Source organism: Scheffersomyces coipomensis (genome assembly GCF_036884675.1).
Source record: "Scheffersomyces coipomensis strain NRRL Y-17651 chromosome Unknown DFJ63scaffold_4, whole genome shotgun sequence".
Taxonomy (NCBI): Eukaryota; Fungi; Ascomycota; class Pichiomycetes; order Serinales; family Debaryomycetaceae; genus Scheffersomyces; species Scheffersomyces coipomensis.
The window spans coordinates 368,979-390,279 of NW_027042895.1; the positions used below are offsets into that span (position 1 = coordinate 368,979).

The 21,301-nt window shown below is 30.1% G+C and overlaps 8 protein-coding genes across 8 annotated transcripts; 3 read left to right on the top strand and 5 right to left on the bottom strand. All coding sequences in view use genetic code 12, as the record gives it.

The window, feature by feature from the left end:
* Positions 1–413: 413 nt before the first annotated feature.
* On the bottom strand, positions 414–4,094 carry ZCF7 (Zcf7p; the record flags this gene model as incomplete). The annotated part of the gene is made up of 1 exon (XM_064906143.1): positions 414–4,094. One exon carries the CDS (start codon positions 4,092–4,094, stop codon positions 414–416), a length of 3,681 nt encoding a protein of 1,226 aa, XP_064761525.1.
* A 1,611-nt stretch (positions 4,095–5,705) lies between these two features.
* On the bottom strand, positions 5,706–7,478 carry DFJ63DRAFT_313320 (uncharacterized protein; the record flags this gene model as incomplete). Its single annotated transcript, XM_064906144.1, has 1 exon — positions 5,706–7,478. One exon carries the CDS (start codon positions 7,476–7,478, stop codon positions 5,706–5,708), a length of 1,773 nt encoding a protein of 590 aa, XP_064761526.1.
* Positions 7,479–7,877: 399 nt separating this feature from the next.
* Positions 7,878–9,245, bottom strand: TOS1 (Tos1p; the record flags this gene model as incomplete). The annotated part of the gene is made up of 1 exon (XM_064905057.1): positions 7,878–9,245. The coding sequence occupies one exon, from the start codon at positions 9,243–9,245 to the stop codon at positions 7,878–7,880; it is 1,368 nt and encodes a 455-aa protein (XP_064761527.1).
* Positions 9,246–11,963: 2,718 nt separating this feature from the next.
* Positions 11,964–14,579, top strand: DFJ63DRAFT_144377 (DEAH-box ATP-dependent RNA helicase). Its single transcript, XM_064903498.1, has one exon. The coding sequence runs from the start codon at positions 12,200–12,202 to the stop codon at positions 14,486–14,488; it is 2,289 nt and encodes a 762-aa protein (XP_064761528.1). The 5' UTR covers positions 11,964–12,199; the 3' UTR covers positions 14,489–14,579.
* A 1,076-nt stretch (positions 14,580–15,655) lies between these two features.
* On the top strand, positions 15,656–16,183 carry ARF3 (Arf3p; the record flags this gene model as incomplete). The annotated part of the gene is made up of 1 exon (XM_064907465.1): positions 15,656–16,183. One exon carries the CDS (start codon positions 15,656–15,658, stop codon positions 16,181–16,183), a length of 528 nt encoding a protein of 175 aa, XP_064761529.1.
* Positions 16,184–16,465: 282 nt separating this feature from the next.
* RKI1 (ribose-5-phosphate isomerase) lies at positions 16,466–17,170 on the bottom strand (the record flags this gene model as incomplete). The annotated part of the gene is made up of 1 exon (XM_064905008.1): positions 16,466–17,170. The coding sequence occupies one exon, from the start codon at positions 17,168–17,170 to the stop codon at positions 16,466–16,468; it is 705 nt and encodes a 234-aa protein (XP_064761530.1).
* Positions 17,171–17,730: 560 nt separating this feature from the next.
* Positions 17,731–18,297, top strand: RPS7A (40S ribosomal protein eS7; the record flags this gene model as incomplete). The annotated part of the gene is made up of 1 exon (XM_064905092.1): positions 17,731–18,297. One exon carries the CDS (start codon positions 17,731–17,733, stop codon positions 18,295–18,297), a length of 567 nt encoding a protein of 188 aa, XP_064761531.1.
* Positions 18,298–18,509: 212 nt separating this feature from the next.
* Positions 18,510–21,096, bottom strand: BZZ1 (Bzz1p). The gene is made up of 2 exons (XM_064903541.1): positions 18,661–21,096; positions 18,510–18,608 (listed from the first exon to the last, which is right to left on the bottom strand). The coding sequence occupies exon 1, from the start codon at positions 20,646–20,648 to the stop codon at positions 18,774–18,776; it is 1,875 nt and encodes a 624-aa protein (XP_064761532.1). The 5' UTR covers positions 20,649–21,096; the 3' UTR covers positions 18,510–18,608; positions 18,661–18,773.
* Between the last annotated feature and the right edge of the window lie 205 nt (positions 21,097–21,301).

Below are 21,301 nucleotides of genomic sequence, written 5' to 3' on the forward strand. Positions count from 1 at the left end.
TTAGGAAGGTCTTATATACAGGTGCCATGTCGTAGTACAAATTATAGTAATTAACCCTTACAACTAACAAATCCATATCAATCATAATTATAATATGATTGACATAATTAGTTATGTACGAACTATACTCTTAATGAAATTAGTCCATCCATCCCTCCATCCCTCCCTCCCTCCATGTTACCTCATCTTTCTACTCTATATTCAAACTGGGATGGTTCTATTTTTGTGTCATTATTATTATTCTTTTTTTGACATAAACCACGAGTCAACTAAAAATACGACACAATAAATTTTAGACATGACATGAATAATTAATTGAATTTTCTTGCACCCAAAAATTGCAAAATTACTCATCCAAAATAAATAAATAAATAAATAAATAAATACATTAACCTTATACAATCATACATATTCTAAAATGAAAATTGATCACTATTACTCTCTTCAAGTTTAATATCTCCATTACTACTACTACTACCATTATTATTATTATTACTACTATTCCCATTATTATTATTATTACTTGAATTGGTAGGACTACCAGCACTTCCAAATCCAAATAAATTAGATAAACTACTAGATGAGGCAAAATTTTGTAATAAAGTAGTAGCACTCTTAGTTAATTTTATAGCTGCTCCACTCGGTGATGCTGGTGTTAATCCCGTAATAAATGGTTCATTATTATTAGAATTATTATTATTATTATTATTATTATGAAGAGATATTTGATGATTACCAGTTCCAGGAACTGGTAATGGTGTAGTGGTATCTTCCGTAGCAGTAAATGCAGTTAATACAGGGGGGACAGGTACTCCTAATCCTGCAACTTGATGATTGGGAATCATTGGATTTGATCCTGATATAATCGATGATGTAGTAGATGATTCAGTAATCGATGATGATGAATTGGATCCATTCATATGAGGTCGACTCGAAACATGAAATCGACTTGATTGAACATGATTAACCGGGATTTGAGGAGGAGGTATTACAGGAGGATAATGACTTGGAACTTGTTGATAACTATTATAGATTGATGATGGAGTAAATTGAGGAGATTGAAGAAATGAATTATATTGAGCTTGAATCATAAATTGATCTTCATCTTCAGGTGTTGAAGTTCCATTGGTAGTAGTAGTGGTAGTAGTTGATAATCGATTTAATCCCATAATTGGTCGAACATTATTATTATTATTATTATTACCACTATTAACCATAGTTGATGAAAAATCAGCTATAATATCATCAATCGAAAATTCTCGTCCATCACCAAATTGTGCAGTAGATGGACTCATATTTTGATTCATTGGCATATTGCTCACTGACTGCTGTTGTTGTTGTTGATGATGTTGTTGTTCATGAAGTTGTTGTTGTTGTTGTTGTTGTTGCTGATGCAGCTGCTGTTGAGCATTCTTTAAATTAATTAACCGATTTCTATTCTCATTCAAATTCAAATACCAATTATTTAATAATCCATCTGATCTAATCAATTTATTAATATTATTAAAAAATGTAAAATGTTTCGATAAATTATCACTAAAATATAATATCTTAATCTCATCATCAATCAATAATGAATTCAATTTTAAATCTTGACCATTATTATTATTATTATTTAGATCATTTGTAGTTGGATTAATTACTTTATATTTAACTGCTTCAACTTTTAATATCACTTTTAATAAATGTAATAAATGAGGTAATAATTGAAAATTTGATATTTTTAATTTAAAAATTTCAGAATCAGATGGTTTTAAATATTCATTCAAGTTATTAATTAATTCATATAATTCTAATCTTAATGATTCAAAACTTATAGGATAAATTAATAATAATTTAAATAATACTCCATATCGAATAATTTCGAATACTTTTAAATTCTCATCATTAATATCAACTTCTCGTTCATTAGGAATTAAACTCATAATCTTTTGTTTTAATCCCCAATATTTCGATATGGAATCATCTTCAATCACTTTTAATTTCACATTAAAACTGGTATGTTTACAAAGTTTAATAAAATGATTGATTTCAAAATTCTCTTCACCAATATCTTCCATATCATCTTCATTCTTATTAATATCTTCATCTAAAATATTCAATAATTGAAATAATTTATTGGAATTATAATTATTATTAATATTCTCTTGTTTATATTTTAAAATCTTTTTCGAATTTAATTGAATTATAATATCATTATTTCTAAATCGATTTAAATTATAATTAAATGATGAAAATAATAAATAATATCGTTCAAATGTAAATATCATTTCAAATAATTCCGATAATTTAATAATTAAACTACTATCATTATTATTCTTAATATTAATTAATTGAAAATAAGTAATACTTCGATTTAAATTCATAACTTTTTGATACTCTTGAATTTCATTTCCATAATTCCCATCCTTAGCATAAATTTGATGATTAATATTAACTGTATTATTAGGAGATGCTGAACTTGAATTACCTGTACTTGTAATACCTGTACCGGCACCTGAACCTGTACCACTACTACTACCAGTACTTACATTGGTATTGCCATTAATAGGATTAACATTGGGGGCGATAGGAATGGCATTTAAAGTATTGGTTAAATTCAAAGTATGATAATAATTACAAAGATGTAATGAACTCAAAGATAAATTATAAAATACTTGATGTAAATTTAATAAATTATGAGTATTGGGATTATTAGCACCACTATTTTCAGTATTGATACTACTAATAGCATTTGAATTGGAATTGGGAGGAACTGATGAATTACCACTAGTTGTAGAAGATGCAGCATTATTATTATTATTATTAGTAGTAGTAGTACTATTATTTTTAAATGCATTTTGAGGTATAATAGGAGGAACAATTAAATTAATTTCAATATAGGAAAAGATTTCAATACATTTAAAATGACATAAATTCTTAAAATTTTTAAAATTTCGAGTTTCTAAATTCTTCTTAGGATATTTTATAAAATTCTTAAATTTTCTCTTTTTAAATTTAATTAAAATCTCCGCAATGATTAAATTTATAGTCAAGATAATTAAAACTTGAGATAAATATAATGAATCATCATGATGATTAGTAAGATTAATTTCTTCATTCATAGGATTTATGGGTGAATTAAAATAATTTGCAAAATTAGCATTTAAAAAATCAATTAATTTACCATAATTTAATATAAGAGATTGAACCGTCAATGGTTGAACTAATTCTCTAATGATTGGTTCTTCTCCTATTAATCGAATATTTTCAATAAGATTTGATGGTGTTGGTCTATAGTTGGTTCCAGTATTGTTATTGTTGTTTGTGGTTATATTAGTAGGGTTATGAACAGTAGTAGTTCTGGTAGATTGAGTTGATGGTTGAATTTGAGAATTTAAAGAAGGATTTTCAACTTCAATAATTGAATCTTTTAATGGACTATTGTTTGATTGATTATTATCACTATCATTACTAGTTTTATTCCTATGTTTAATATTAGGTACAGTATTAGATGTGGTAGTATTACTGGATATGGAAGGAGTACTATTAATACTACTATTTTCAATTTTAATATCATTTGATTGATTATCATTAATTGGATCAATCTCATTATTATCATTACCTCTTGTTATATCATTTATAGTTTGATAAGTATTAATTCTTTGAATAGTGGCGGGTCTAACTGTTTTAGGACCTGATTTTTTGATTTCTCTATTAAATGTACATTCAATACCACTTTCAGTACATTTTTTACAAGGTCTCTTTTCAGCACATTTAATCTTTCTTGCTGCACAAGCATCACAAGCTCTAACATTTGATTTTCTCTTTTTATTAGTTTTTGATAAATCTTGAGGTTGAGTATGTTTATTAGTGACTGGAACTTGCCGTTTTTTATTATTATTATTATTATTTGATGAAGTTGACATTTCAACATTTGATGATGATACTGATGAAGATGGTAAAACATTTGGCTCTGGAGTAAAACTTCGTGACCCATTTTCATTTTGGACAGGAGGTATTGATACTAATGATACATTTTGAGATGGATTATTATAGGGACTATTTGAATTTGATTCTATGAAATCTAAATTGTAGTAATTTGGATAGCTCATTATTTATTGTATTGATAAAACCATTAAGCAAAAAGCGTATAGATTGGGAGGGGGGAGCTGAAGGGATGGAAATATGTCTGCTATATTTGCTAATGGAGAACTTTCTATTGCATCTGATGAAGTAAATTAGGGTGATAAGACTAGGAATATGATGAATTAGAATCTAGATAAGTCTAATAAGTGCTACGTAACAATAGTAGTGACCGATTGATTTGATTGATTAATTAAAGGTATTAGTGATACTGTTTCTAACTCTAAGTTCTAGGAAAAGACAAGCTATGATGGATGCGATAGGATACGATATGATATAGGTTTGATATGATGATTGATGGAAGTATATACTGATGAATATATGGTATTGACCAACTCCAACTGGCTGCTGCTGCCAAAATCAAAATTTTAAAAAATGTGAGACGCTGCGAAGCGGAGTACGGGAACGGGGGGTAACTTGGCAACTGATAATCAGACTTCCAAATCACTTGATGATTGAATGGGTTGGATTGAATGGATGGATGAGATTAGATTGATTAGACTAGCTTAATCAAATAGCTTATCAAACGAAGATTAGAAATGGATTGGATATTAAATTATTAGAAATCAATCACAACAAATCCACCACTGACCACCACTCAATTCAAACCAAACCAAAAATAAAAAAAGTGTCAGTCAAAAAAAGGAAAGAGAGAAATTTACTGTTTGTGTAACTGTACATAGTTAACAGATTTTCTTACACAGTTTAAGGTGAGGAAAAATTTTCTGGTTGAGGGAGTTACAAGAGCAGTTAAACAATAATACGAAGTATCCCACAACAATTAGAAAATGAAGTCAAGTAGTAACGACAAAAGCTATATAATATTATCTAGTCCTATAACTAGAAATTGGCAGAGCCGAATTAATTTCATCTCAAAACGGAAGTTAGTGGTAATGAAAAATTTTTCTTGTCTCTGTCTATCAATCTGTTCCACAACTATTTTTATTTTTAGCCCTTTTTCTTTTAAATTGATTAATTAATTAATTAATATTAATTTAATTAATTTATATTTACGTCTAAAACCAACAATTTAGACGTGGGGTACCTACTCATAATTCCAATTATACTACTACACGTACTCGTGATTGTGTTAATTAGTTAGTTCCATGGTTGTGTAATGCGTTTTGATAATGAATAATTTATCTCTATTGGTTAATTGGTTTGGTTAACTGTTCACTTTACCCACTTCAAACCACCTTTTTTTCAAAACCCCGATCTACCTTAGGCATAGTCTAAAATTTCTATACATCCTTCTGTTACATTTATTTATTTCCTTGGTAAATATTACTGAAATCCTCATCTTTGCAAATAAAATAAAAATACGAATGGACTTATGTCTTAACAACAATCAGACCATTTATAAAACATATTTGAATCAGATTTAATCGATGTTTGTGTCAAAGCTTATTTATGACAAATAACATTCTTTTGGTTATAGGTCGTTTTTTGAAAAATTTTGTATTACCGCGGGGTCAAAAAGAGGGGTAAATTCTAATTAATATACGCTACCCAAAAATAAAAAATTATTTCATTTTACTCTTCATTCATTCATTCGTTCTATTCTATAAATTCTATAAATTCTATACGGCTCTCATCATATCCCTATATTTCTGTTGTCTATTACACATATCAATAAATATCTCGTACTTTACCTCCAATAATCTCCGATCTTTATCTGAAGGTATGGTTTCTCGGATATTGGCGGTGTGAATCTTATGTTCCAGTAATATCTTTTGTAATCCTTCACCATACTCTAATTCCTTATCTTGATATAATTCAACCCCAACCCTGGCCATTATAGATGCCCCTTTGACCACATCATATTTCTTATCTTCCTTATCTAGGGTGATGATCGGTAATTGTAATATATTGCTTAATAATTCCACAAATCTTTTATTATGACTTTGAGATCCAACCATAACAAGTTTTTTAATAGGATTAACTCCACTAGTATGGAAACCATCTATCATTTGTTTAGTTTGGAAACATAAGAATTCTAAGATAAGATTATACTTAATAATTAAACTTTGTATTATTCTTTCATCTGATGACTCATCACTTATAATGGATATTGATTTGAATGCTTCATCAATACTCTCACTATTCATCCCATCAATTATCATTTCACTCATAGAAAAATCATTCAATGGACTTCTATTCCCAAATACATCTCCATAATAGAAATAATTCTTAATCATTTGATTAATAGATTTATGATATTTAACCTCGTACTTTTGAATCTCAGTTTCAATATAATCAAACACTAATTTTGAATCATTAACATCCACTATTTTCCTTATGGTCTTTTCATAATTTTGAAATAATCGTTCAAATAATTTCCCAGTAGCAGGTTGTCCAAATTCATACATATGAATATCATCACTGATCTTAAATGGTCCCCAAATACCATCCACAAACACATCGTTTGCTTTGCTCAAACCAGGATATAAAAAGCATGTAGATGTTCCTGCTACCATCGTACATATTCCATTATTGAAATCATCAGGGTTGACGATGGTAGACAACCAACCGGCATAACAATCAATACAACCATTAGCAATTATAACCTCATGATCTTTCGATATTCCGATTGTCTGTTTGACTTCAGTACTTAATTGACCTACAGGGTACCCCCATGGAAGTAAAGAATGATTTTCAATGCCAAATCTATCTTGTTGAAATCCACCTACTTGAATGTTATCAATATGGAATAAATCTTTCAATGTAGAACTTGACCACCCTTTGATAGATCCATCTAAAGCATAACTATCATCAGCATACGATTGAGGATTAAGTGTAACGATTCGTTTAGAACCAATGCTAGTACTTAATAAATTATGAATCCAATCATAAAATTCAAACACTATGAACTTCTTATCAGGATATATTGATTGTAAGTATTTTAATTTCGGTATACCTAATTCAGGAACCAATTTCTTTCCAACTCTATTTAATATCGATGAAGGTAATGATTGATTTAATTCATTGGTTTCTTTCGTGGCTTTATTATCCATCCATAAAAATATATCAAATATATTTGATTGTGACCCTATAGTGGTTGGTAAATGGAAGCTTTCCACTATATATTCATTACTTGTTATAATCTCCTGTATTTCAGTCACCACCATAGAACAAGTGGCTGCCGTTGACACTGCCACATAATCTTTATGATTCAATTTATTTAATAATTTAAGAATATTCCTAAAGATTTCGTTGGATGATTGGCTGATTATATCATCATTGACATTATACGTAGTGATTGGTTCATCATATGATTCGAATATACCATTTACGGCATCATGATAACATACACGTACTGAACCTGTTCCAATATCAATACCAACCGTGGCCATTGGAATCGTATCTTATCTGTATACTAAAAAAGTCAAGATCGGTCAGTTCAACTTTTAAAAATTTAGCAACACTTTTAATATACAGTCTCGTCAAAATTACAATACTACAAATATTACACGAAGTGAATTTCTAAAACAAATGAAATACAAACCTGAAATTAAAAATACAAACAGATGAACTATATATAAAAAAACATAAATATACAAAATATAGTCTATGGAGGATAAAGAAAGAATGAATGATAATGATGATGAATGTGTGTGTTACTTTTTTTTTATTTGAAACTTTTTATGATTGTTTCCCAAAATATGACCAATGAATAATAATAATAATAAACCAATCCCAATTTAAATAGTTCTATAAAGTGCTTTCCTTAGACAATAAGACTTAGATTAGACTTATTGAATGGTAGCAACAGAACCGGATTGGTTAATCCATCCTTGGACAGTTTCGGAAGATAAGACAGCATCAAATGAGTTAGCAACTTCAAGGATAGATACAGAATTACCTTGGAAAATAACAGCAGCAGCTAAAGAACCTGAAGTTGGTCTGGAGAAATAATCTTGAGAACCACCTCCACCTTGAGCACTACCGTTTGAACCTTGACCATCATGTAAATGAGAAATTAATCTGTTATCACCTGAATCTAAAATTTCAAATAAATCTAATTCACCACAACCAGTTAACCAACATGAACAAGTGGCAGCACCATATTGTAAAGTTCTTGGAATTTTGGCATTTAATAACCAAACAGCTGGCATATCAAAGTTTAATCCACCAGATGCACCAGTATCAGTTGGCATTTCAAATTCAAAAACAAAAATCTTTTGATCTCCACCAAAACCATGATAAGCTGGAATACCACTTCTATAGTATCCACAATCATCACCACTACATTGTTGACCGGAAAAAATAACATATTCGTTATTGGATGGCACAAGGTTACTTCCTAAAGCAACTGGGGTTGATGAACCACCTGAAGCATCGGCATTGGCGTATGATAAGGAGTTACCAAAAGATGATGACCAAACACCAGAACCAGAACCACCGTAATAGTTCATGAATACAAGGTTGTTGGCACTACCTGGAGAATAGTAAGCAACTTGTTCCCAATCACCGGCAGCAGCGGAAGATTGTGGAGAAGAAGTATTTGAAGTAGATGAGGTTGATGTAGTTGATGAAGTGGATGAGGTAGTTAAAGTGGTTGGAGGAGCAGCTGCTGTGGTTGGAGTAGAGGTAACTGGTTCTTGAGGTGGAACTGAATTAACAATTGGGGGTGGAGCTGCAACAGAAGTAGCAACAGTAGTAGAAGATTCAACAGTTTGACCATTAATATTAACATAAACAGTTTCAGTAACTTCTAAAATTTCAGTTGCTCTTTTATGTTGATGATGAACATGTCTGGTTTCACAATCTTCATCAGCAATATCAGCTACAGCTTGTTCATCTCTTTTAGTATTAGATGTACCTGCTGGTAAATAAACCCCAAATTGTAATAATTTGATTGGACCTCTGAAATGAATGGATAATTCTTCATCTAAAGGAGATAAATTACCAGAGAATGCTAAAGATTGTTGAGTACAAACTCCAGTTTGTTCATTCATATCGGTAACATCTTGATATGAACCAGAATATCCAAGACCAGGATAAGTGATTTTATTGGTTTGAGAACAGTAATAGTTACCACCATCGAGGGTACAACCAGCACTAACAGTGGAAGTTAATGCGGCAAGAATAGATATGAAAACAGATTGGGTGAACTTCATGATTGATATATTCTTTCTTTTGTTTGTTTGTTTTCTTCTATAGTTTAGGTATAATTCTATGAGGGTATTATTGTAAAAATAAGGAAGGAAAATGAACTAGTATTGAAGGAATGACTTGAGTTAGAGAGGAGGAAAAGTAATAATAGTGTTCTTTAATTTAAAGGAGTGACAGATATTTCTACTTATATTTAGAAATAACGGAAAAGAAACACAGGGAAGTGAAGTAATAAACACACACGAAGAAAGTACTATAAGCCTTGGATGTAGGAAGGAGCCGACAATTAATTTATAAGTTAAAAAAGAAAAACAAACAAAAGAACTACAAAACAAAAAAATCGCCAAAAAATATGTTCAAATATAAAACAAGAAGTAAGGGATATCGGTTGTTTATTATATATTCGTTTGTTTTGATTATCGCCAAAATTCCAAGACCAGAAATTTTTCGCAGTATAATTCTTTACAAGCAAAAAGTGTAATATTTTTTAATTTTCGGTTAATTTTGCTGGTTGTTAAGGATTTATTATGTAAAATGTAAAAATTACAAAAACGCGATAAAAAATTTCAACCTGAAATGAGTCGATGGAATGTAAACAATGTTCGGAAATGGTTTTCTTAATTACTGGTGCGCGTGATCATCCCACGTTATGGTTTTATAGTTCCCTGCCATATTCCGGGTTTGTGGTGCATTGGTCGTATTTCCCAATTTGGATATATTCACTTCCCAATTAGTCCAGGATAATTATGCAAATACTTGTTATTATTATTATCCATCTCTATCTTTCTTATGTTGTGGTATTTTCTTTTCATATTACAAGTAATATTTAATATATATCAACTGTTAAAACCAGCTCATCCTACTTGTTTGCTTAATTTTGTACATAATATTTAATCTTATGCTCCCCTACATCTTAGATCTGGTTACAACAAATGATATTTATTTCATGTTGTACCCTGGTAGCAAGTATCTCTCTTTCACTCTACCATCTTCGTCAACTGGTGAGCCTTTTGGGTTATGTTATGTTTTGAGGTAATATTTTTTATACCGTGTAAAATAAAAAAAAATCGTTTGTGTATTAAAGAAGTGTGTTTGTTTTAAACTCTCTACAATTATGAAACTTGTTCATAGTAATAGCAATCGTAACAGGTTAATCGTCAATATATAAATCTTAACCTCGCAACAACATCGTTACTCCTTATCATAATGAGACGATAAAAATTTTCTTTTTTAAAGGCTTTCGTTGTCCTTTATTGTGTTCATCGTTGTAAATCATTACAAGTCTCCTCATATTATTGTCAAGCAATTTTAAATGGTGTCAAGTTGCATCAATTTGCAGTGGTCGTGTCCCTTTTACCAGTTGTACCATTTTTGTTTTTTAAAAAAAACAATTTACAGTTTTTCTCATTTTGACACATTTACACTTTTTAGCGCTGGTAAAACACCGACCCAAAAAAGCTTTTTTACTTGCAATAAGAGTTTATTTTGTACTTTCACTTTTAGCAGCTTTTGGTCATGTATATTTTATAATCCTGATCAGTGACTTTAGATCATTGGATGAGATCAAAGTAGCTGCTGGATATGATCTGGTTTGAACCAGGATCATTAGCTGTTAAAAAAATACTGGGTTTTTGTAGCAAGCGTATTGATTCAATTTGAAGTGAAGTGATTTGATTTGATTTGATTCGATTTGAATCCACTTTTACATTATCCCATCATAATTGACATTTTCATTTTGATCATTAAGAAATTCCCATTGTCTTCTGGAATTTCTATTTCATTTGGTAACAGCGTAACCAATAGAACATTTCTAACCTTTACAAATCATTTTTTAATTCAAAGTTTTGCCTATATCCATCGACATACATATCTTGACATAATTCAACGTAATTCTCATTTAAAACTAACCTTCTTTGAATCACTTAAAAGATCGACAATCAAGTCAAGAGATGAAGTAGATAGACAAATGTCAACTAATATATTCAAACTATTAATGATTAATTATGCTACCAAGTGATACTAGGGAAAGTTAGTGTCCTAATTTGTTTGATAAAACAGTAAATCCTTACGGTACATATATCAACGGTATACTACCTAGTTTCTAAGATGTAGTTCGGCATCTAATTTAAATCTCTAGTTATTAATCACTCATAAAATACAATGAAGTGATGTCATTCAACTCCAAATTACAACCAAAAAAATTTATTCCAACGGTTTTTTTACGGATCGCATTAACTTTAATTAATGTGGCCCATTGTTCACGAATTGCAAAAGTTGAAAAAATTTTCACTGCAAATTTCTTTTTACATATCGTAATGCTTCAATGACTTATTTAATTAATGTATTCTAACCCCCATTTAGGTTAATTTAACTTTTATTCATGTACTATGCCAAGTAGTCGAATTAGAAAAATGTAGTATCTCGGTTTATGATGCTTGTATCTCGGATTACATTTTGATTAAACTAGGCTTTGAATAGGATCTAGAACATTTTATTCATGATACATTCACTGTTTTAAGTGGAGTAGTCATGTAGTATCGATTGAAAGATATGAGTGATTATTCAACGGATTAATAATTTCTAGATTAAATAGCTCTTTGAAAATTTTGCAAACTTTAACAAAAAGTATAGTAAATGTAAAAGTAAGTTGGGATCTTTCCCTTCAAATTAGAACAAAACTGTAAACATTTGAGAAGAACTTATTAACCTTTATATACCAACACAATAAACTATTTATCATGGTTTTGTATTACTATATTATAACATATGTATCCATTCTAACCAATTTTAGATAACAAAATTGAATCACATGATCTGAAAGACATGATGCATCTCTTTCCTGCATACAGAAAATCTTTTTTTCATTATTTTTCTTTTTATAATAATAAACTAAAGCAGAGATGGGTAAATCAAACAATTGATTGATCGATAAGGAAGGAAATATTATAGATCTTGTGCAATGAGTGAAGAAAGATCATTGAAGAAACAAAAGGTTTCTGATGAATCAACTGCCGAGATTGTGGCCGAGGCTGCTGAAGAAGCATTAAGATTACATCCTCATCCTCAAGTTGATGATACTTTAGTTCATCATGATAATGGGGAATTTGCCAAATTTAAAAGACATCAAACTACAGCTTATGATGCTGAATCATTAGAAAACAATACGATTAATCCATTCACAGGGAATGAATTCAGTAACCAATATTTTAAGATTTTAAAAGGAAGACGTGATTTACCTGTTCATGCTCAACGTAATGAATTTTTAAAAGTTTTCCAAAGTACTCAAATCATGGTATTTGTTGGGGAAACTGGGTCAGGTAAAACCACTCAAATTCCTCAATTTGTATTGTTTGATGACTTACCTCATCTTACTGGTAGTCAAGTTGCATGTACCCAACCAAGAAGAGTGGCAGCTATGTCTGTTGCTGCCAGAGTTGCTGATGAATTGGATGTTGAATTAGGTCAAGAAGTTGGTTATAGTATTCGTTTTGAAAATAAAACCAGTAATAAAACCATTTTAAAATATATGACTGATGGTATGTTATTAAGAGAAGCTATGGAAGATCATGATTTAAAAAGATATTCTGTTATAATATTAGATGAAGCCCATGAAAGAACATTAGCTACTGATATTTTAATGGGTTTATTAAAACAAGTTAGTATTAGAAGACCCGATTTAAAAATTATTATTATGTCTGCTACTTTAGATGCTGAAAAATTTCAAAAATACTTTAATGATGCTCCATTATTAGCAGTTCCAGGTAGAACTCATCCTGTGGAAATTTATTATACACCTGAATTTCAACGTGATTATTTAGATGCTGCTATTAGAACTGTATTACAAATCCATGCTACTGAAGATGAAGGGGATATTTTATTATTTTTAACTGGGGAAGAAGAAATTGAAGATGCATGTCGTAAGATTTCATTAGAATGTGATGAATTAATAAGAGAACAAGATTGTGGACCAGTTGATGTTTATCCATTATATGGTTCATTACCACCTCATCAACAACAAAAGATTTTTAATCCTGCCCCTCAAAAATTAAGACCAAATGGTAGACCAGGTAGAAAAATCATTATTTCAACTAATATAGCTGAAACTTCATTAACTATTGATGGTATTGTTTATGTGGTTGATCCTGGATTTTCAAAACAAAAAGTTTATAATCCAAGAATTAGAGTTGAATCATTATTAGTATCACCTATTTCCAAAGCTTCAGCTCAACAAAGAGCTGGTCGTGCTGGTCGTACTAGACCTGGTAAATGTTTCAGATTATATACTGAAGAAGCATTTAAAAAAGAATTAATTGAACAATCATATCCTGAAATTTTAAGAAGTAATTTAGCCAGTACAGTATTAGAATTAAAAAAATTAGGTATTGATGATTTAGTTCATTTTGATTTTATGGATCCACCTGCACCAGAAACTATGATGAGAGCATTAGAAGAATTAAATTATTTACAATGTTTATCCGATGAAGGAGATTTAACTGCTTTAGGTAGATTATCATCTCAATTCCCATTAGATCCAATGTTAGCTGTGATGTTAATTGGATCACCTGCATTCAATTGTTCTGAAGAAATTTTAAGTATTGTATCATTAATATCAGTTCCAAGTGTTTTTGTGAGACCTGCATCAGCCAGAAAGAGAGCTGATGAATGTAAAATGCAATTTGCTCATCCTGATGGAGATCATGTTACGTTATTAAACGTTTATGAACAATTTCAAAGTGATGATGCTTTACAAATTGGATTACATCAATGGTGTCGTGATAATTTCTTAAGTTATAGATCATTAACCACTGCTAAAAGTGTTAGATCTCAATTAAGAAGAATTATGGAAAAATTCGATTTAGAATTAAATTCAACTTCAAGAGAAGATGATATAAGGAAAGCATTAGCTGCAGGATTCTTTATGCAAGTTGCTAAGAAGAAATCTGGTAGTAAAGGATATTTAACAATTAAAGATAATCAAGAAGTTTTAATTCATCCATCCACTGTATTAGCCAAGGATCCAGAATGGGTTATATATAATGAATTTGTCTTGACCAGTAAGAATTATATTAGAACTGTTACAGCTGTAAATCCAGAATGGTTAGTTGAATTAGCCCCAAAATATTATAATTTAGAACATTTTAATAAGGGAGATGTTAAATTATCATTAGAAAGAGTTATAGATAGTGTTGAAACCAAAAAAAGAGTTGAAGATAGTAAAGATAAGAAGAAACTGAAAAAGAAAGCTTAATAAGAAGTAAAACCAAAATCTTGTGTATATTAGATGAATAGATGCAAATTTATTCAAAACCTTAATTTAATAAAATAGAGTATAACTTAAATGATATGGGTATTGCACATTGTAGATAAAATCTGTACAAATGCTTAGTTTTTTGACAGCTTTCAACTAAAGGTATAATCTAAACACTGTACCCCTTTATTATATAACCGATTTGAGGAATTGTTGCAATTTATGAGAGACGCGTTTAATAAATCACAAAACGAGAGAGTTTAGACGATGGGAGATTATTATTATTATTATTATTGTTTGTTTTGGAGGTTAATAAAATTGGCGATAATAGAATCGTTAAATGGGATGATATGAATGTTCATTCGGTTCCACATTATTTTGTTCTTCGTCTATTTGTTGATTTAATAATAATTTAAACCGTTTATTTAGTGTGGTGAATTAGATATATGTTAAGCTATAGAACGTTATTACTAGACTATTCACTTACTATCTACTCTACAACTACTTCTACTAACTAAGTTCCAACAATGGTTCAATTACAATGGTAGAAACTAAAATTGACATGTAATTTTAGGGTTTCATTCCCAATGATTTTTATACCCCGATAAGGAAATAATTTAATTTGAGTATGATGAAGTGTCCGATAATGAGCAATTTTAAGAGATTTACACTCGATCTAATTCGATAGCATGATGAAGGAACCTCTACAAGGTACACTTTTAGTACCACCCTCAATGACCATATCATCTACATCAATTAAACATTATGACCATGAAAGAATTAAGATTTTATACGAACAGAAAATGCCAATTTTGGTTTTTCGGTTTGTGTAACATTTTTAAATTATCGCCTTTTTTTCAAAAACTGAATTGTTTACATCAAAGGACAACTAATATATATATATCTAGACATATCTAACTATCTTGTCATTCGATTTAAGCTGTTTCTGATATTCCATAGAAGAAGTGGTAGGTCGTAGTTGCTTCGATTTGTTTGTTTGTATTATTATTTCATCTTCTGTCAAAGGTTCAATTAGTTTGTGGTTGTTCATAATAGGGTTTTCATCGTCAAAATATCCTATCATTCCATTCACCCGTCATCTCCTCCTTTCTTACCCTTTACCATATATCATAGCATAACACATCATAATATATCATATCATACATCATGGGTCTCTTAGTATCAAGATTATTTAAAAATCGAGAATTAAGAATATTAATGCTTGGATTAGATAATGCTGGTAAATCAACTATATTATATAAATTAAAATTAGGTAAAACTACCACTACAGTTCCAACCGTTGGGTTTAATGTAGAAAAAGTTAAACATAAGAATATCTCCTTTGCAGTATGGGATTGTGGTGGTCAAGAAAGAATTAGACCTTTATGGAGACATTATTTCACTGGTACAAATGCTTTAATTTATGTGGTTGATTCATCTGATATAAATAGATTAGAAGAATCTAAAAAGGAATTATTAAGAGTTATAAATGATAAAGAATTAGTTAATTGTTTATTAATTGTTTTGGCTAATAAACAAGATGTTCCAGGTGCTATAAAACCAAAAGAATTAATTGATAGATTTTCATTAAATGATTTAACTGGTGAACATACTTGGTCAGTTATTCCAACCATTGCCATTGATGGTACTGGTTTAGTTGAAACTTTGAATTGGATATCAAGTCATAGTAAGTGAATAACTCATTCTAACTTTTATTGCTATTATTATTTCATCATTTCATGTGTTATTTTATATCTTACTCACGTAATGATTTGTTCATGTTATTATTATTATTTTTTATTATTATTATTATTATATATATATTGTATTAATTTATTAGAGTCAAAGTCGTCCTTATAATCAAGTTAAATTCATTCAATTCAATTCAGTCAGTTCAAATTCAATTCATATATACCATTTTTTGATAAATAGATACATAAAAAATAAATAAATATTTATAATCTCCTCCTCCTTCTCTTAAACTGTCCATTGGCTTACTTTACCATCTTCTTCACCGAAATAAGAAACAGAAGCAACATTAGTAAATATCCCAGTTTCAACTACTCCTACTAAACTTTTAATCTTATTATGTAAACTAACAGGATCTTTAACTTCTCCAAAATCAGCATCAATAAGAAAATTATTATTATCAGTTATAATTGGACCTGCTTTAGCTTTACCACCTTGTCTTAAAGTAACAGTGATAGCACCTAATGATTTCAAATCCTTAGTGATTTTAACATATGAATTAGGTACAATTTCAATTGGGATACCTTGTTTCCATTGTTTCCCTAATACATCTGATTTCTTTCTATAATCAGCAACCACAACAAATTTCTTTGCACTAACAGCTACTAATTTTTCTTGAAATAAACATGCTCCACCCCCTTTGATTAAATTCAATTGAGGATCAACTTCATCAGCTCCATCAAAGGCAATATCTAAATCTGAAAATTGTTCAATAGTACCTAATTTCAATCCATTATCAATAATCAATTGTTTAGATTGGAATCCTGTTGGTATACAGATAAAACTATCTTTATTCTTTAATTGTCCAATTCTTTCTGCCACATAAACTACAGTAGATCCACTTCCAATCCCAACGTATTTAGCATGGGGTGGGAAATTGTCATCCACTGCTTTATAGGCAGCTTGCTTTTTAGCTTCTTCAACTAATGACATGATTTTAGATGATGAGGTATGGAAGGAGTAGGATGGGATAGATCGGAGTACTGAGATTGAATTGAATGATGAATGACTTATACTCTTTATCATGTAACTGTCCAAGTCAATCTAAGGAGTACTCCAGATTTGTAGATAGATAAATCACATTTTGTGATTTGATCGGGATATGGTTGCCAATCAAATTGGTATAATTTTGCTCACGTGCCCAAGGCCAAGAGCGGCATGGATGTGATATTGGATCCCATAGTCGTCCGAAATAGGAAATTCATTGAAAAAAACAGTCCCATCAATCACATGACGAAGAGATTCCTTGTGTGCAGTACATTTTATCAAAAGTCTTCCTTTTGGCAATTTTACAGGTTACTATAGTGCGAAATATAATTTACAATTTACATTAGGGCAATTTACAAGTTATATACCTAATCTGTAAAAAGGGTTAAAATGTATAGCGAATTTTTTTTCATTTCAATTATGAGAAAAAATAGGCAACTTTTGAGTTTTTCATTAACCACTTTCAATACCTTTCATATATATAATTTATAGTATAAGTGATCAATATGTCTGCTGCCAGCAAGATTTTATCAGAAAAGCCAACTGAATTAGAATTAAAAGTTGCTCAAGCTTTTATTGACTTAGAAGGTCAAGCTGATTTAAAAGCTGATTTAAGAGCTTTACAATTCAAATCTATTAAAGAAATTGATGTTAGCGGTGGTAAAAAAGCTTTAGCTATCTTTGTTCCAGTTCCATCTTTAATTGCTTACAAGAAAGTTCAAATCAGATTAACTAGAGAATTAGAAAAGAAATTCCCAGATTCACATGTTGTTTTCTTAGCTGAAAGAAGAATCTTACCAAAACCAGGTAGAGGTACTAGACAATTACAAAAAAGACCAAGATCAAGAACTTTAACTGCTGTTCATGATTCAATCTTAGAAGATTTAGTCTTCCCAACTGAAATCATCGGTAAAAGAGTTAGATACTTGGTCGGTGGTAACAAGATTCAAAAAGTTTTATTAGACTCTAAAGATTCATCATCTGTTGACTATAAATTAGAATCATTCCAACAATTATACTCAAAATTAACTGGTAAACAAGTTGTTTTTGAAATCCCAGCTGAAACTCATTAAATGTCTTACTAATGAATCATCCATCCTCCTCCTTCATAACTCCTCACCTCACACGTCCTACACATATCACTCATATATAAGTGAACAGATTTAAACTCATGAAAGATTAAAGTTGATAGAATTTATTTATAACTATGCCATTGATTATTTAAGGAAATTAAGGATTCTTTATAATTATATTATTTTGTATATTAGAAGGTTTTCACCCAAAAAAGGATTGCTTTACAATTTTCCAAATTTTTTAATAATATATCATTCATCATTCGTTTTATAATCGACTGGTTATACCTTATTCAATCTTCTTTCATTTTCTAATTTTGTTAATATCTATTCTCTACCAACCCTTCCTCCACTCATACTTACTTCTCCCAAAACTTTTATATATATAAAAATTTAATAAAAAATTCGGAAATTTAGAACTTTAACAATCATGTAATCTATAACATTTTTCATATACATTTTTATACAACATAGTCTTATAATTTCTTTACATAAGTAGATGGAAATACACCAGTTACTCCATTAACTTCACCTTTTGTCCATCCATCTACATCTTCCTCTACTAAAATGATTTTATCTCCTACGCGTATACTGACTTCATCATCACCATCAGCAGCATAATCATAAACTGCTTCAAGATATTGAACTTTTTTAGCTCCTCTTCTAGGAGCCACAGATGGACCTTTCTTCTTATTTGATGGATCAGAAACACTACCATTCCTACTACTAGGGCCAGGACCATTACTTCCTCCTCCTGTAGAATTTATTTCGATATAGGCAGTTGGAACTATACCTTCTTCACCACTATCCATTCTAACTTCTGTCCAACCTGAATTATCATTATCAGGTTCAACAACTGAGAATTCATCTCCAACATTAACCGTTAAAGTATCACCCCCTGTTGATGTAAATGCAAATGACACTCTACCTCTTAATCCACTAGTTCCATTACCACTACTAGTGATTGATGATTGAGTCTTGTTTCTTCTTAAACTAAAGAATTTTGAATTGGTTGTATGATGACTATTATTAGTTCTAACGGTTTGTAAGGAATGCGTATCAGATGCATCATCAGGACTAGCAGCTTCACTATGTTTCTTTGAACTACTTCCAAAGATTCCAAATCTTGATTTCTTCTCTTTAACTTGTTCAGTATATGATAAATCCTTATCACCAGCGAATTTCTCAATGATTTGCATTTCAACATCTCTTTTAACTCTCACATTATCATCTTTTAAGAAGGTTTGTAACACGGATAAGGATGTATATAATGGACCATCGAATTTTAAATTTAAACTTGATGGATCTGATTTTCGTGAACTGGTTGATTCTTCTAATTTTTGTTTGGAATCAATACATTTTTGTTCATAGATGGCATATTCATTAGATGCTATATTTAATTTCTTTCTTAAATCATTTAATTCAGGTCCTGTTGTAACCAATTCATCTTCATCATGCCAGATTGGACTTGGAATGAATTGGAAATCAGCTGGATCATGCCAATCTGATAAATTATGTTTAATATACATCACAGTATCTAATCTAGGATTATTTTGTTCAATGGTTTCATCAACAGCATGTAATTTTTCTTTGATTTTATCACAAGTGTTACGTTCTAATATAGATGCATTCTTTAAAATCTTATTCATTAATGCAACTCTACTTTCATTAAGTTCTTGATAATAATCAAGTAATTCAGGAATATCTTCATAATAATACTTCTTCTTTAAAGTATTGGCCACATAGATATTTAATAAATAATCATTCTTACCAATATTCATTTCAACTGTCTTATCATTTAACCGTTTCTGATATTTATCACTTGATGATTTTTCACTCTTTTCACGAGCTGTTTCAGTAGATTGACATAAAGCATCATATTGTTTCTTAGATTTTAATACACCATCATCTATTTTTTGTTTCTCAGTAGTTAAGAATTCATTAATACCTTCAATATGTTTACTAATCTTTGCACTTTTTACTTTTAAGGTATTAAAATTCTCTCCTATATTGGTATTTAATTGACGATGAAATTGTAATTTTTCATCAGCAATTGCTTCAGTTTGAGTTAACACATCCGTCCATAATACTAATGAAGCACTTTCTAATGATCCAGGAGTTATAACAGGTTCATCACCCACAGAGAGATGTGATGATAATTTTGATTTCTTATCGAAATACTTTTTACATAAATCCTTTAATTTGGAAGCATATTCCTTTTCAATAGTACCTCTTTCACGATAAAATTCTTCAATATCTGACATAAAATTAATACCATTATTGACCCATTTGGTAGTGGATTTGAATCCATCTTTCAATTCGTTACCAATTGATATGGTTTCAACCGACATCACTGGATTTGGTTTGGATTATATTGGTAGCAATGAATTCTTATGCCCCAGGATTGGTTAGGTGATTCAAATATCGGGTATGAAGAGACATTTTGATGATCTCGGAAAATGTCGCCAAGTAATCCAAATAGGGGCTATCGAAGTCCACTGCGACATTATACCACACAAGTCAAACCTACCACTAATTAGTGTTTATGACAATAGAATTGCTATAATATTGAAGTGAATGGGTTATGATACTTCATGAGATCGACTAAATCTATTTTATCTCATAATTCTAGCCATATTATAACTTCTTTTGATAGTTTATGATGTAAAATCAGGTCTAAAATATCTTCCGACTTATCAATAACATCAAATGCTTATCAATTAATGATATATCTGGATCTAATCATGATAAGTCCCCATATCTACCCATATTCGTTACTCTAATATGGTGCTGAATATTGGTTCAATGAGCCATGATTTGATGTTAGATATTTTTAGCAGCAGCCGCACCTTTTAACCAGAAGAAAAATTACTTTAAATCAAAATGAACTCTAATTCAAAAAATTGCCCTTTAAAACTGAAATAAATATCTAATTACTTCAAAGGAGTTGAACCAATTGATCTAAAGTATTACGTATAGTGTCAATTGTACTACATACTCTCAG